The 17,327-nt window shown below is 40.3% G+C and overlaps 1 protein-coding gene across 4 annotated transcripts in view; it reads right to left on the reverse strand.

The window, feature by feature from the left end:
- The window catches only part of Sfxn2 (sideroflexin 2), a 38,660-nt gene extending 21,550 nt beyond the window's left edge, over positions 1 to 17,110 (reverse strand). For 2 of the 4 annotated variants that reach the window (XM_070105118.1, XM_070105120.1), the window contains exons 1-4: positions 17,018 to 17,110; positions 10,436 to 10,600; positions 3,046 to 3,216; positions 38 to 236 (exon numbers count right to left, since the gene is read on the reverse strand). In XM_070105118.1, the coding sequence (XP_069961219.1) occupies positions 38 to 236; positions 3,046 to 3,216; positions 10,436 to 10,593 (528 nt within the window). In that variant the 5' untranslated portion in view covers positions 10,594 to 10,600; positions 17,018 to 17,110. Of the gene's footprint in view, positions 1 to 37; positions 237 to 3,045; positions 3,217 to 9,908; positions 10,064 to 10,435; positions 10,601 to 16,976 lie in introns of those variants that run through there. The other 2 variants (XM_070105119.1, XM_053800251.2) reach the window with 2 other exon arrangements.
- Between the last annotated feature and the right edge of the window lie 217 nt (positions 17,111 to 17,327).

Here is a 17,327-nt window from a genome sequence, read left to right on the forward strand (position 1 = left end):
GGAGACAGCTGGTGTGTTAAAAATGTAATATCTTTACCTGAAGTAGAGTTGATGCTCTTCCAGCCAAGAAACTCTTCAGTCCTAGAGCAGTTGCAAGAGCTGCACCTGTAGCAGACACGTATGCTACAGCCAACTGAGTTTCACTCAGAGGAGACTTAGCATTACGATTGGTAAAATTAACTAGAGCATTGAAGGATTGATTTGCCCATTGCCAGAATACAACAGCTGAAGTGGACCTGCAAGAATCATTAAACTTAATTTCAAAACAATACTTACCATAAATATTTAGCATATTCTCTAAATATTATTATAATTATTCAGAATATTTTAAAATTAATTTAACTGTAACTAATATTTTTTATATTCTATGAGCTATTGTATTGCCAATGTGTGTTCATGCTGTTTATGCTAACTAGGTTAAGCACCATCATGGGCAACTAGTCAAGGATCCGCCCATTAACCCTTAAACTGTCCAAACGTAGATCTACGTTTTTTCAACATTTGAAAGTATGTAAAAAAATGTAGATCTGCGTTTTGTTTTTTTACATTTGAAAACGTGTAAAAAACTGTGGTCTACGTTTTGAAAATATGTAAAAAAAACGTAGATCTACTTTTGGAGCACTACGCATGTGAACATAGATCTGTTTGGACAGTTTAAGGGTTAAACTTCATTGTCGTGATCCTTGTAATTCCTAAATTTATTATTTATGAGCCCTTAATGATGTCATAAGCAGTAGGACCCCTGTATCAGCAGGAATGTGTTCCAAGGACCTGCCATGGATACCGAAACCACGGACAGTAGCAAACCCTATATATAAGTTCTATAGATACCTATTATAAAGTTTAATTGATAAATTATGCACAATAAGTGGAGAAGTATCACTTTTTAACTGATGGGAAACACTTCACAGCTTCTCTTAGACATAGACGAACTGCCAGCTTCTCTACTTTTGCACCTGGGGCCCATTATTATGCAAAATTAAGAGGAATTTTTGGGACACAGTAAACCATGGATAATTGAAACTGTGGATAACAAATCAGTGGATACAGGGATTCTACTGTATATAAGCAATTAATTAGTTATTGCCATTGTAGTCTTAAGTTAAACTTAAGTTTGCCAGAAATGTTCTGCATAGCTAATAGACTTTCTGCATGTACTCCTCAATGTTACCCATCTCTACAAACATTGTATCATGCTGAAATAATTTTTTTTCAACAAAGTGCCCGTATTCTACCAAGGCATGGTGACCTAAAAAGAAAAACGAAAGTTTTTCCATTTATGTAACTTAAGATAATTACCCAGCATGAAGGCAGTAAGTCCCTAGCTTGTATCCATTTATTTACCTTTCAATACTGGTATTTAGTTACAACAACTGTTTATTTACTACTCAGTGACATTAGTTATTTATTTGTCATATCATGAGAGTTTGATTAACCCTTTCAGGGTTGGTGCCGTACTAATACAGCTTGCACACCAGGGTTGGTGCCGTACTAGTACACATAAATTCTAGCACCTTCAAATCTAGCCAGAGAAAGCTGGTAGGCCTACATATGAAAGAATGGATCTATGTGGTCAGTGTGCGCAGTATAAAAAAAATCCTGCAGCATACAGTGCATAACGAGAAAAAAAATTCCGACCGTGTTTTTGGTTTAAAACAACGAATTTGCAGCGTATTTTCGTATGCTATATATGGTTGTACAGTGGACCCCCGCATAACGATTACCTCCGAATGCAACAATTATGTAAGTGTATTTATGTAAGTGCGTTTGTACGTGTATGTTTGGGGGTCTGAAATGGACTAATCTACTTCACAATATTTCTTATGGGAACAAATTCGGTCAGTACTGGCACCTGAACATACTTCTGGAGTGAAAAAATATCGTTAACCGGGGGTCCACTGTATTCTAGTTTTCCTGTTCTCATTTTATAGAACTGAAGACATATTATGGAAAATGAGATGATTTTAATTGGTTTCACAATGAAAAGTACCTCGAAACTGAGCTCAAAGTAGCTAACGTTCAAAGGTAAACAAATCACGCCACGTGTCCAATACACATCAACTGGTGAGTGTAATATTCTTTCACAAGTGCCCTGATATTATTTATACCATTTCTATGCCACTTCTACACGAATGCAGTAGTCTGCATAACATAAATCTTCTATTTTTTTGTGAGAATAAAAATTCAAAGTGGAAAGCAAAAGAAATGTGACAGAGGCCTGGGGACATGAGTAATGAACAGAGGAAATGTTATTTTAGTGCCAGAAATGTCTGTCTTGTTTATTTTGGACCCTATTTGGAAATTGGCATTTTTTTAAATTTGTGTGAAATTGGCAAAATTGCCAATTTCTGGACCACTTTACTGGGTAGTGGAAATAGGTAAATGGGTAGTTTCTTGTACTCATTCGATAGAAAAAATGGAGTTCTAGCGAAATAGTTATGATTTTTGTCAGCTGGTACATTGGAATTGGCCGAAAATAGGGCTCAAAGTGGGCGAAATAGCCGATGCATAAACATCATCGAGACCGCTAACTTCACGAGAGCATAACTCCATAAGTTTTCCATCAAATTTCATATTTTTGGTGTCATTATGATCGGGAAAAGATTCTATATCATTTCATAAGAAAAAATATTTTTTTTTTTTAAATTTCCGACCCTGAGAACAAGTTTAGGTGAGGCCCTGCCAACCCTGAAAAGGTTAAACGTAAGCCCATCATAAGTCAAGGTGCACTTATACAGCATTTCCTCACTTAACAATGGAGTTCCGTTCCTAAGACCACATCAGTAAACATTATCGTTGCTAAGTGAGGAGTATACTATAATAGTAGTGGGTTTGTGTCAACAATGTTTCATATTGATTTAATGTCACCTTTGCACCATTTACAACATCTCTGGTATATTTTAAATGTTGATACAGCAGTGTACTGTGTATTGTAATAAATAGAATAGAGGAAATCAGCTCTTAATAATGTAAGCATAGTACAAACAAGTCAGTCTACCTGGACTACAATCTATCAGACACAATTCAAACCTACAAACAACTTACTTATAAAATGTGAGCATAGCACCAGTAAGAATCATTCCACCAGGAACTTGGAAGCACATGCGACCAATGACATTCTGTTTATCACCGGTGTCTGGGTGGAACGCTGATTCATATGCTCGTTTTGCGTACCAGATCTTCTCTTCAGTGGTACCTGGAGGCTCTTGTCCATGTCTGAAATTTTATCCATATAATTTTTAAATAAGCACACAAAAGTATTAAAGATTAGATAATAAACACAGCCACATGAAGACAATAAAGCACAACATATACAAATACAAATACAGTAAATCCTTGACTTACAAACATATTGGGAATCTCCTGAATTCTGTATGATATTCATAATACAGAAAGTCTTCAACTTACGAACATGTTGGGGCCCTCCTGAATTGTGTATAATAATGATATTATACACAATAATGATATAATAATGATATACACAATACAGAAGATTCTCAATGTGTCTGTAAGTCAAGTACTTACTGTAATTTATTTCTTTTCTGCAGTATACAGATAATGTAGTTTACATATACAGTGGACCCCCGCATAACGATTATTTCAATCCAGAAGTCTGTCTGGGTGCCGTTATAGACCGAATTTGTTCCCATAAGAGATATTGTGAAGTAGATTAGTCCGTTTGAGACCCCCAAAAATACACCTACAAAAGCACTTACAAAAATACACTTACATAATTGGTCGCGTTGGGAGCTGATCGTTATGCGGGGGTCCACTGTAATAAAATATTATCAAGCACAAGAGAAAGCCACTAACATGAAGTGAATTTCAGGCAGACTAAGCATATTAACCAAATGTTTTAGTCTCACAATACAGAATGACATTTTTATTCTGCTTGATACATTGAGAAAAAAAAATTCAGGAACTTTTACACTGTTATTTTGGGAGTATGTTTTAATAATGAAATACAGTACAGGAGGACCCTGTTTGTATGACTTCCAGGTTCTGCATAAATCAAAATCACCAGCAGGAGGAAAAAGGGCATTTTATTTTTCATTTTTGAATGCATCTAAAAGACCTGATAATGTGTTTACACTATCATATACAAAGTGCTTAACCCGTAAACGGTCCAGGCAAATCTATGTTCACATGCGTAATGCTCCAAAAGTAGATCTACGTTTTTTTACGTTTTTAAATATATAACAAAAAAAAAAGTAGATCAAAGTTTTTTTACACATTTTCAAATGTAAAAAAAAAAAAAGATCTACTTTTTTTACATACTTTCAAATGTTGAAAAAACGTATATATACGTTTGGACCGTTTACAGGTTAATAACTAGGCATAAAAAAAAAAAGATAAAAATGCAAAATAAATACACAGTACACACAATACACACCTTAAAATATGGTGCCGGTTGTCCCTATCTTATACTGTATTAAAACAATGGAAAATCGTTAACCCTTTCAGGGTCCAAGGCCAAAATCTGAAGTCACGCACCAGTGTCCAAGAAATTTTGAAAAAAAAAAAATTATTTTTTCTTACAGAATTAAAGAGCATATTTTTGTGAAGGTAATAAAACAAAAAAAATTAGAATCTGATCAGTACTTACCGAGATACAGTGCCAAGAAGTTTGTAGAAAATGATGTGGTGGCGGCAACATCGACGAATTCCACATACGCGTATTATATTATTTTGTTGTTTTAGTTGTTTTTTCTTTTCTTTTCCAATTTTTTTCTATTCCTACTAACATTTGGGGCCTGAGAGACCAATACTGTATATAATTTATATATATAAACTCACTGTATTGAACACAATAACCGCACTAAAGTTATTATCATATTATTGTTTACCACTGTTGTTTATTACAATAAACATGCACAAATATTGTATAATACTAATGTTCTATCATATATTTACATATTTACAATCACTGGACATGGTTTTAGAACTGCTGGAGCTTGTGGAACTCCTTGAAACAAGGCACCATGCACAGAGGCACCTTACATTCCTCACACATAAACCGAGTGTCTTTGCGTCTTTGTTGCCGTCGTTTTGTTTGTGCACAGACAATGCATCTCTTCTGAGCAAATTTCTTTTGAGTTGAAGGAAGCTGTATTATGAAATGATCACCTTCTCTTCTCAAACGCTTGGGTATATTGTGATGAATTCGAGGACCATGTTGTATTGCAGGTGTTGTTACCTGGTACTTCATTATGAGTTGTCTGACAACAGACAAACAAAATTCACCATACGGTGGTCTGTTACCAGTCTTTATTTGGTACATATTATATGCATTCAGCATTGAAATGTCCATGAGATGGAAGAAAAGTTTCATGTACCACTTGTAACTCTTACGAACACAGTCAACAAAACCAATCTGCATGTCACACTTGTCAACCAAGCGCATGTTTTGTGTATAATCAATCACTGTCACTGGTTTTCGAATACGTTCATTAGTCACTCGATCAACTTTGCCACTGTCTTGCATTTCATTACGGTGAATGGTTGTCAACAATGTGACATCTCGTTTGTCATGCCACCGTAATGCCATGATGTCATTGGCAGTAAACACCTGCACGTCATCACCACGAACACCTGCGTTGAGCCTGGGCATATGTTTACGATTAGAACGCACTGTGCCACACACATCTGTCTTGTTCACTCGCATGAAATCACTGAGTAATGGGCTTGTGTACCAGTTATCGGTATATAATGTATGGCCCTTACCAAGATAAGGTGCCATCATGTTTCTCACTACGTCACCTGATATACCCAATAACATCTTGGTATCTTTCAATGTTTTACTACCCGTGTATACAACAATATCCAACACCAGGCCACTGTCACAATCACAGAGTACAAACAATTTTATACCAAAGCGGTTCCTCTTGCTCGGTATATACTGCTTGAATGACAGTCTACCTTTGAACAAAATCAAAGACTCGTCAATTACAAGATTCTTGAATGGATAAAAGTATATCCTGAACTTTTGTTTGAGATACATGAAAACATTTCTAATCTTGTATAACCTGTCACTTCTGTCAGGCCTGGTTTTGTCAGAGAAGTGCAACATACGTAAGAGTAAGATAAACCTGTTCACTGGTATTATTTCACTGAAGGATGGGGTACAAATTAGCCGATCTGTGGACCAGTATGCTTTTATATTATGCTTATAGACGTGAGGCATAAGCATTATTGTTGGAAAAAGCAAATACATTTCTGCAACAGTCGTCTCTTTCCACCTGTGTAGTCTTGACTGTGGTGATAAGATCGTATTTGCCATGGTGTACTGAAAATACTTATTACTTTCCCTGACAATAGTTTCCATCAATGGCTGGTCAAAGAATAATTCAAAGAATTCCAGTTCATTGGCCGTGGTTCCAAGGGGACAGGTAGGTAGAATTCCACTTTGCGAGTCATCAAAGTGGTGAGGGCTGGGAACAAAATTGGGATTTTGCTGCCAATCCCAGATACGGTTTGCTGGTGGATACTGGACATCATAGGCTGGTTGTACGGGTGGTTGTGGCGGGCTGGTGGGTGACGCTCCGCTTTGTCCTTGAACTGACGAGTCAGCAGCGTGGGTTCCCGCGTGGCACAGCGAGTCACGCATGGCGGTGCCACTACCACCACCAGCCCCACTAACACCATCCACTGATGTCTGTGGCCCATCCATGCCAAGTGTAGCCACATCATCCTCACTATCACTACCTAAAACGGGTGTAGGGCCATGGGATGTACTCCGGGATGTACTACGGGATGTACTCCGTCCCCTGGGCATAGCATAGGGTACACTACCCGAGCGCATGCGGCGGCGCACATACCGACGCTTCACTGGTGAATATGTTTCCTCACTATCACTACTCGAATGATCGTCGAGCGCAATAAAATCACAATCCACGTCAGAATCATCGTCATTACTGAAGTCAGAGGCCAGGCCACGGGAAAATATTAGTTTTCTCTTACGTTTAGGAACAACCGACCGTGAGTCACGAGTGCCCACACCAGAGGTAGAAGGTCGAGGATCGTCGGGGTTTTCTGCACTATTATCGATATCCTGGTCATTATTTTCGGTCACTAACTCATCAAAGCCGTAGAATTCGTCTTCATTTCCACTTCCATCAGTGTCAGAACTATCAGACAGGAAGAGGAGAGTCCCAATTTTCCGGGGAGTGAGAGCTGACTTGCGACGAGACATGGTGAACAAGGGTGACTGAGCCGGCGTTCCCACAATGCTATGCAGGCGCCTAGATTTTTTGTTTATGGCGCACACCCACCGCGCAGACCCATTCTCTCATATGTAGGCCTATGAGCGCTTTCGCGCTAAATTTGACAGCGCTAGAATTTTGGCGTAGATCTACGGTTTGGACGCTCACCGACCAGCCATAGATCTACGGGATGGACCCTGAAAGGGTTAAAAGCACCGAACATAATGAACAATGACTCAATCGAAACCCAACAAAAGTGTACAACACTGCAAAGAGGAGCTGTATATGCGGCTTCCTCCTGTACAGGAATAGTACCTCATTAATATGGCAGGTTAGGTTCCAGACTGCCATGGTAAAGCGAATACGTATTGCTTTAAAGCAAGTCACAGCATTTTTTCACTTGCCAGTACATATAAAAGCCTAAAAGCATGTTTACACTATCACTTATCAAGTACACAATAGCATTAGGCCTTAAAAAAAAAATGTACAAGTGTGTAGAACTAAAAATTACACGAAAACTGCAGAAAACCACTTTAACCCCTCGACTGTTTCAATCGTATGTATACGTCTTATGAGCCAATGTGTTTGACGTATGTATACTCCAAAATTCTAGCAGCTTCAAATCAAGCGGGAGAAAGCTGGTAGGCCCACATGTGAGAGAATGGGTCTGTGTGGTCAGTGTGAGCAGTATAAAAAAAATCCTGCAGCACGCAGTGCATAATAAAAAAAAAAAAGACCGTGTTTTTGGATTAAAATGCCGACTTAGAGGTGTATTTTCGCATAGTATTTATGGTTGTATTCTCGTTTTCTTGGTCTCATTTGATAGAATGAAAGACATATTGGTTTCACGATGAAAAGAACCTTGAAATGGAGTTAAAAGTAGTGGAAATGTTCGATTTTTTACCGATGTTCAAGAGTAAACAAATGATGTTATTGTCCAATAAATGTCCAACTAGCAATTCTAATATGCAGTCATGAATGGGTTGACATTATTTATAGAATTATTACAATATTGCAGTAGTCTGCATAACAGTAAATCTTCTATTTTTTCTGTGAATAAAAATTCAAAATAGAAAGGAAGAGTAATATAAAAGGGACCTGGAGATGTGTCTGATGAACAGAGAAAAATGTTATTTTAATGCCAGGAATGTCTGCATTGTTTATTCTGGACCCTATTTTGAAATTGGCATCTCTTTTAATTTGCATGAAATTGGCCAAATTGCCAATTTCTGACCACTTTATTGGGTAGTTGATATAAGTAAATGGGTGGTTTCTTGCAATCAATTGATAGAAAAAATACAGTGGACTCCCACTTAACGATCAGCTCCCAATGCGACCAATTATGTAAGTGTATTTATGTAAGTGCGTTTGTACGTGTATGTTTGGGGGTCTGAAATGGACTAATCTACTTCACAATATTCCTTATGGGAACAAATTCAGTCAGTACTGGCACCTGAACATACTTCTTGAGTGAAAAAATATCATTAACCGGGGGTCCACTGTAGAGTTCTAAAGAAATAGCTATGAGTTTGGTAGACTGGAACAATGGAACTGGCCGAAAATAGGGCTCAAATTGGGCGAAATCGCTGATGAGTAAATATCGCTGAGATCGCTAACTTCGCTAGAGCGTAATTCCGTAAGTTGTCCATCAAATTTCATACTTTTGGTGTCATTACCATCAAGAAAAGATTCTCTATCATTTCATAAGAAAAAAAAAAAAATCGAATATTTTGTGACACAGAGAGACACTTTAGGATCGGGGGTTGCGACAGTCAAAGGGTTAAGAGCAAGACAAGCGCCAAAAATAACAAACAAAAATATAATTGAAAAGTGCCATATCAGCGAAGAACTCCAAAGTGAGCACCATATAAACAAGGTAAGCCACACGGAGACAGACACCCAGGTAAGTAAGTAAGTTTATTCAGGTAACACAAATACTGTTACATAGACTATCATACATAGCAACATATGTGTAGAGAACCTGGGATAACCCAAAAAAAGTCAGACAGAGTGACTTATTTCCATTGGAGTCCTTTTACCTTATTATAATATAAAGGTTATAATATTTTCTTATTATTCTATAATGAAGATAACATCTTATTATCATACTAAAAAGACTATCTACTACACGAGGGTCATTAAGACTATCTACTACATGAGGGTCATTAAGACTATCTACTACACGAGGGTCATTAAGACTATCTACAATACGAGGGTCATTACTAGGAATAAGGTCAAATTTACACGTATGTTAGCTAAAAAATAGAAAATCATTCCCCTCCCTTTCTGTAGCTACATTCATCAGACACATTTTGGCAGTCTTCTTGAACTGGTTCACGCTATGACTGGCTTTGACATGTGTGGGCAGTGATTAATTGATCTCTATATTTCAACCCCCTTTCAGGACCCTCTTCTGCTGAAGAGGACCCCAGAAAATATACAGATCATTAATCTTCTGAGTTTTTCTCTCCATGTGGGTTATTAATGAGTATATTTTAATATGATGAGCTAATACAGAAATAGAATGACAATTTTGGCTATAATAATTATTGGAGGGAGAAATATAGAGGTGAAAATAAGTTCAGGGTCTACTTAAATGGGTTGTAATTAATATTTTGAACATAAGATTATCTTTTTAACCCATCTGATATCTGCCACTTAGGCAGAGTGATCCAAAAGAGAAGAAACACTTCTATCATCACTCACTCCATCAGTCTTGCCGGAGATGTGACGTTACTCCAGTTCAAAACTGCGACATATCTCCACTTGTCCTTCAGAGTGCAGGCACTGCACTTTCCACCTCCAGGACTCAAGTCTGGCCAACTGGTTCCCTTGAATCTCTTCATAAATGTAATTTATTAATTAAACAATACTTTGGCACCTCATAAATTAGATATATGTGCAAGAATTGGGAATCTTAATGTTGGAAAAATTTTGCTACACAGCACCTTCATCAGTCAATACAAAGAAGAATAGTGAAGATCAGGAGTTTGAGGTAATCAGTCCCTCAGTTTAGAGTCAACGTAATCAGTCCATCAGTCTTGATAAGACTTCACGTTGGGGAACTGATTAGCTCAGTCTCTTTCTGATCTTAACCATTCTTTTTTGTACTAGACTGATGAAGTCACTGTGTGGTGATGCTTTTCCATGATAAAGACACACAGGCGTTGCACACGTGTCTAATTTATCAACTTATGGGGTTCTCTGAACCAATGATCAACTGTGACACTTACCGGTACCTCTCAAGCAGTTCTTTAACTTCCTCAAGCTCTCTGTCAGTTTTGAAACACAGTCTCCAGTCTGTAATACCAAAGAAATGACGCAGACGTCCGATGAACTGCGACTGATCGTACCGTGGAACATCTAAATTGATTCTAGGTGTATCGTCCATCACTAGTCTGCAGAAGCATAAGGGAATTGTAACAACTTCAGAAGTGTTGAACAGGTAAACCATACCCCCGGCCGGGATTGAACCCGCGGTCATAGAGTCTCAAAACTCCAGCCCGTCGCGTTAGCCACTAGACCAGCTAGCCACAATAAGATTCATCCAACTAGGTATATTTCTACACCATAGGAAGGTTAGCACAGGCACCACTGTGACCACAAATGCAAGTTTTTACAGACGAATCTCCAGCTAGCGTGGCCGTGACAAACTCTAGCTCAAGTCCCTTCACTGCCGTCAACATGACTCAAGAAATCGTAATGACACGATTGCAAACAAACCATACCCCTGGCCAGGATTGAACCCGCGGTCATAGAGTCTCAAAACTCCAGCCCGTCATGTTGACGGCAGTGAAGGGACTTGAGCTAGAGTTCGTCACGGCCACGCTAGCTGGAGATTCGTCTGTAAAAACTTGCATTTGTGGTCACAGTGGTGCCTATGCTAACCTTCCTATGGTGTAGAAATATACCTAGTTGGATGAATCTTATTTTGGTAGCTGGTCTAGTGGCTAACGCGACGGGCTGGAGTTTTGAGACTATGACCGCGGGTTCAATCCCGGCTGGGGGTATGGTTTGTTTGCAATCGTGTCATTACGATTTCTTGAACAGGTAGATTGCGCGACTTCAATGTCATTGTAACTGCCTTCCATATAGTACCATTGAACCGCTCCACTTGACCATTGCCTTGAGGGTTGTAGCTTGTTGTTCTGCTGCAGGCAATACCTTTGCTAGCCAAAAACTCCTGAAGTTCGTTACTCATGAACGAGGATCCCCTGTCTGAATGGATATAAGCTGGCATACCAAAAATAGAGAACAACTGTGAAAGACAACTAATAACAGTTGAAGCAGTCATATTTGCACAGGGGAATACAAAGGGAAACCTTGAATATTCATCTATGTTAAGGAAATACCTATTCTGGTTTGTGCTTGGTAGAGGTCCTTTGAAATCTATATTCAGTCTCTCGAAAGGCTGGGTAGATTTTACGAGATGAGTCTTCTCTGGCTGATGAAAGTTTGGCTTGCACTCTGCACATACTCTGCATGCTCTGATCACTTGTCGCACATCTTCCACTGAGTAGGGCATGTTCTTTGATTTGACAAAATGGTACAGGCGTGTAACTCCTGGGTGACACAAAGCCTTGTGGAGCGCTGAGAGCGATTGCAAATCATGACATGCTGCTCCACAGTGGGACCTAGAGAATGCATCAGGTGAGATGTTCTCTTGACCCAGTCGGTACAGAATATCAAAGTCATAACACGATAGTTCCATCCTCCAGCGTAATATCTTGTCATTCTTTATCCTACTTTTGTGCTTCTTGTCGAACATATACATCACGGACGGTTGGTCAGTCCTTATGGTGAAATGTCTACCAGTTAAATAATGCCTCCAGTGGAGAACTGCTTCTATGATGGCCTGGGCTTCCTTTTCTACAGCAGTGTAACACTTCTCTGATCCTTGAAAAGTTCTCGAAAAGAAGGCTACTGGTCGTCCTGCCTGAGATAAGACTGCAGCAATGGTAATGTCAGATGCATCCGTTTCCACTTCGAATGGTAGGGACTCATCAATGGCTTGAACTACTGAGTTTTCAATGTCCTGTTTGAGAGTATGGAAAGCGACTTCTGCTTCCTTTGTCACAGGAAATGTGGTAGCACTCAATGGGCGGACTTTACTTGAATAGTTGTAGATCCATTGTGAGTAATAAGCGAGACCAAGAGTTCTTCGGAGTGACTTTTTGTCTTGAGGCATTGGAAGTTCCCGTAGAGGTCGTAGTCGTTCAGGGTCTGGGAATATTGAACCTCCTTCCACTACATAACCAAGGATGCTAAGCTTTTTAGTTGAAAAAGTACACTTTTCCTCATTGTAACTGATATTTTTCTTCTTGGCGGCTTCCAAAAACTTATCAAGGTTTGCATTTACTGCACATTGCTTCACGAGCAGGACACTTTCAAATTCAAATTCAAATTCAAAGTTTATTCTCTATAAAGATTACAATGTTGAATTTACAGAATTTGGTTGTTGTGTGGTTTACATGTAGTTAAATAATGATTACAGAGTGTACCACTAGAACGCCTAGCATGGCTAGGTATTACAGAGTGTACCACTAGAACGCCTAGCATGGCTAGGTATTACAGTGTACCACTAGAACGCCTAGCATGGCTAGGTATTACAGAGTGTACCACTAGAACACCTAGCATGGCTAGGTATTACAGAGTGTACCACTAGAACACCTAGCATGGCTAGGCATTACAGAGTGTACCACTAGAATGCCTAGCATGGCTAGGTATTACAGAGTGTACCACTAGAATGCCTAGCATGGCTAGGTATTACAGAGTGTACCACTAGAATGCCTAGCATGGCTAGGTATTACAGAGTGTATCACTAGAATGCCTAGCATGGCTAGGTATTACAGAGTGTACCACTAGAATGCCTAGCATGGCTAGGTATTACAGAGTGTACCACTAGAATGCCTAGCATGGCTAGGTATTACAGAGTGTACCACTAGAATGCCTAGCATGGCTAGGTATTACAGTGTACCACTAGAACGCCTAGCATGGCTAGGTATTACAGAGTGTACCACTAGAACACCTAGCATGGCTAGGCATTACAGAGTGTACCACTAGAACGCCTAGCATGGCTAGGCATTACAGAGTGTACCACTAGAACGCCTAGCATGGCTAGGCATTACAGAGTGTACCACTAGAACGCCTAGCATGCCTAGGTATTACAGAGTGTACCACTAGAATGCCTAGCATGGCTAGGTATTACAGAGTGTACCACTAGAATGCCTAGCATGGCTAGGTATTACAGAGTGTACCACTAGAATGCCTAGCATGGCTAGGTATTACAGAGTGTACCACTAGAACGCCTAGCATGGCTAGGCATTACAGAGTGTACCACTAGAACGCCTAGCATGGCTAGGTATTACAGTGTACCACTAGAACACCTAGCATGGCTAGGTATTACAGAGTGTACCACTAGAATGCCTAGCATGGCTAGGTATTACAGAGTGTACCACTAGAATGCCTAGCATGGCTAGGTATTACAGTGTACCACTAGAACACCTAGCATGGCTAGGTATTACAGAGTGTACCACTAGAACGCCTAGCATGGGTAGGCATTACAGAGTGTACCACTAGAACGCCTAGCATGGCTAGGTATTACAGAGTGTACCACTAGAACACCTAGCATGGCTAGGTATTACAGAGTGTACCACTAGAACACCTAGCATGGCTAGGTATTACAGAGTGTACCACTAGAACACCTAGCATGGCTAGGTATTACAGAGTGTACCACTAGAACGCCTAGCATGGCTAGGCATTACAGAGTGTACCACTAGAACGCCTAGCATGGCTAGGTATTACAGTGTACCACTAGAACACCTAGCATGGCTAGGTATTACAGAGTGTACCACTAGAACACCTAGCATGGCTAGGCATTACAGAGTGTACCACTAGAATGCCTAGCATGGCTAGGTATTACAGAGTGTACCACTAGAATGCCTAGCATGGCTAGGTATTACAGAGTGTACCACTAGAATGCCTAGCATGGCTAGGTATTACAGAGTGTACCACTAGAATGCCTAGCATGGCTAGGTATTACAGAGTGTACCACTAGAATGCCTAGCATGGCTAGGTATTACAGAGTGTATCACTAGAATGCCTAGCATGGCTAGGTATTACAGAGTGTACCACTAGAATGCCTAGCATGGCTAGGTATTACAGAGTGTACCACTAGAATGCCTAGCATGGCTAGGTATTACAGAGTGTACCACTAGAATGCCTAGCATGGCTAGGTATTACAGTGTACCACTAGAACGCCTAGCATGGCTAGGTATTACAGAGTGTACCACTAGAACACCTAGCATGGCTAGGCATTACAGAGTGTACCACTAGAACGCCTAGCATGGCTAGGCATTACAGAGTGTACCACTAGAACGCCTAGCATGGCTAGGTATTACAGAGTGTACCACTAGAATGCCTAGCATGGCTAGGTATTACAGAGTGTACCACTAGAATGCCTAGCATGGCTAGGTATTACAGAGTGTACCACTAGAATGCCTAGCATGGCTAGGTATTACAGAGTGTACCACTAGAACGCCTAGCATGGCTAGGCATTACAGAGTGTACCACTAGAACGCCTAGCATGGCTAGGTATTACAGTGTACCACTAGAACACCTAGCATGGCTAGGTATTACAGAGTGTACCACTAGAATGCCTAGCATGGCTAGGTATTACAGAGTGTACCACTAGAATGCCTAGCATGGCTAGGTATTACAGTGTACCACTAGAACACCTAGCATGGCTAGGTATTACAGTGTACCACTAGAACGCCTAGCATGGGTAGGCATTACAGAGTGTACCACTAGAACGCCTAGCATGGCTAGGTATTACAGAGTGTACCACTAGAACGCCTAGCATGGCTAGGTATTACAGAGTGTACCACTAGAACACCTAGCATGGCTAGGTATTACAGAGTGTACCACTAGAACACCTAGCATGGCTAGGTATTACAGAGTGTACCACTAGAACGCCTAGCATGGCTAGGCATTACAGAGTGTACCACTATAACGCCTAGCATGGCTAGGTATTACAGAGTGTACCACTAGAACACCTAGCATGGCTAGGTATTACAGAGTGTACCACTAGAACACCTAGCATGGCTAGGCATTACAGAGTGTACCACTAGAACGCCTAGCATGGCTAGGCATTACAGAGTGTACCACTAGAACGCCTAGCATGGCTAGGTATTACAGAGTGTACCACTAGAACACCTAGCATGGCTAGGTATTACAGAGTGTACCACTAGAACGCCTAGCATGGCTAGGTATTACAGAGTGTACCACTAGAATGCCTAGCATGGCTAGGTATTACAGAGTGTACCACTAGAACGCCTAGCATGGCTAGGTATTACAGAGTGTACCACTAGAACGCCTAGCATGGCTAGGTATTACAGAGTGTACCACTAGAACGCCTAGCATGGCTAGGTATTACAGAGTGTACCACTAGAACGCCTAGCATGGCTAGGTATTACAGAGTGTACCACTAGAACGCCTAGCATGGCTAGGTATTACAGAGTGTACCACTAGAACGCCTAGCATGGCTAGGTATTACAGAGTGTACCACTAGAACGCCTAGCATGGCTAGGTATTACAGAGTGTACCACTAGAACACCTAGCATGGCTAGGTATTACAGAGTGTACCACTAGAACGCCTAGCATGGCTAGGTATTACAGAGTGTACCACTAGAACGCCTAGCATGGCTAGGTATTACAGAGTGTACCACTAGAACGCCTAGCATGGCTAGGTATTACAGAGTGTACCACTAGAACACCTAGCATGGCTAGGTATTTCGGGCAGACTTAGTTTAATTCTTTATTTTAAAATATTACAAATTATGAGATAAGTTGGTATTATGGCTAAGTGACTAAATACTAGTTTGTGAGTTTAGCAATGTGAATGCTTTTGTTTTGGCACAGGACATAGTTTCAGTATTGGAGTATCATAGGATTCATTATTTTAAGATTGAGATTAATATTTCTGTTTATGGTCAAATGGGTGAGTGAGTGTAAGTGTGAACCACCAGGTGGTATTCGTGTAGTTAGTTGACGGGGTGTGTCAGGGAGATAAGATGTTTTCTAATGGTAGTTTTGAAGGTGATGAATGTGTCTGCAGTTCTAGAGTTCTCAGGTAGGGTATTCCAGATTTTAGGGCCTTTGACATACATTGAATTTTTGTAAAGGTTTAGTCGAACACGGGGAATGTCGTAGAGATGTTTGTGTCTGGTGTTATGCCTGTGGGTTCTGTCACAACTATCAAGAAAGCGTTTTAGGTCAAGGTTAATATTGGAATTTAAGGTCCTGTAGATGTAGATTGCACAGTAGTAAGTGTGGATGTACTGAACAGGGAGTAAGTTTAGGTCTATGAAGAGTGGGGGGGTGGGGGAGGTGTTGCCAGGGATGGGATTTAGTGATTATTCTTGCTGCAGCTTTTTGTTGTGTTATTATTGGCTTTAGGTGTGTTGCTGCAGTTGATCCCCAAGCACAAATAGCATAGGTGAGGTATGGATAAATAAGTGAATGGTATAGTGTGAGAAGGGCAGTTTGCGGCACGTAGTATCGTATCTTGGAGAGGATCCCAACTGTTTTGGATACTTTTTTGGTTATGTGTTGGATATGGGTGCTGAAATTCAGGTTGTTGTCAAGGTATAGGCCTAGGAATTTGCCCTCATTATGTCTGGTAATTAGAGTGTTGTCGATCTTAATGTTAATTTGTGCATCACCTGCTCTGCTACCGTGGATGTCTTGAAAAACCACAAAAGAAACACACCATACCTGCTGCTGCTGTCACTGAGGCAGGTTCCACAGTAACTTACCACTGGAGAAGACAGAGTGCTACTGTATACTTCATGACACACACCAAACTGTTGTTATTGTTAAGGGCCCCGAGAGGTGGTGCAGTATTATCCTGCTGCTGCTGCTCCCCACAGGAGCAGTATCACTACACTTGGATCAAGAGCTTTTACTGACATTATAAAGAACTTCGCTTGTTAATAAATCCTAAAATAAACCAGGTAATCAGGTTTGATCTGAGGAAAGAGTGGTTCTTAATCCTTGGATCAACATTAATGTTCACACAAACATTAATCATGGGGATCATTCAGTCCTTGGATCAAGAGCCCTTAA

This window comes from Cherax quadricarinatus, chromosome 97 (genome assembly GCF_038502225.1).
Source record: "Cherax quadricarinatus isolate ZL_2023a chromosome 97, ASM3850222v1, whole genome shotgun sequence".
Taxonomy (NCBI): domain Eukaryota; kingdom Metazoa; phylum Arthropoda; class Malacostraca; order Decapoda; family Parastacidae; genus Cherax; species Cherax quadricarinatus.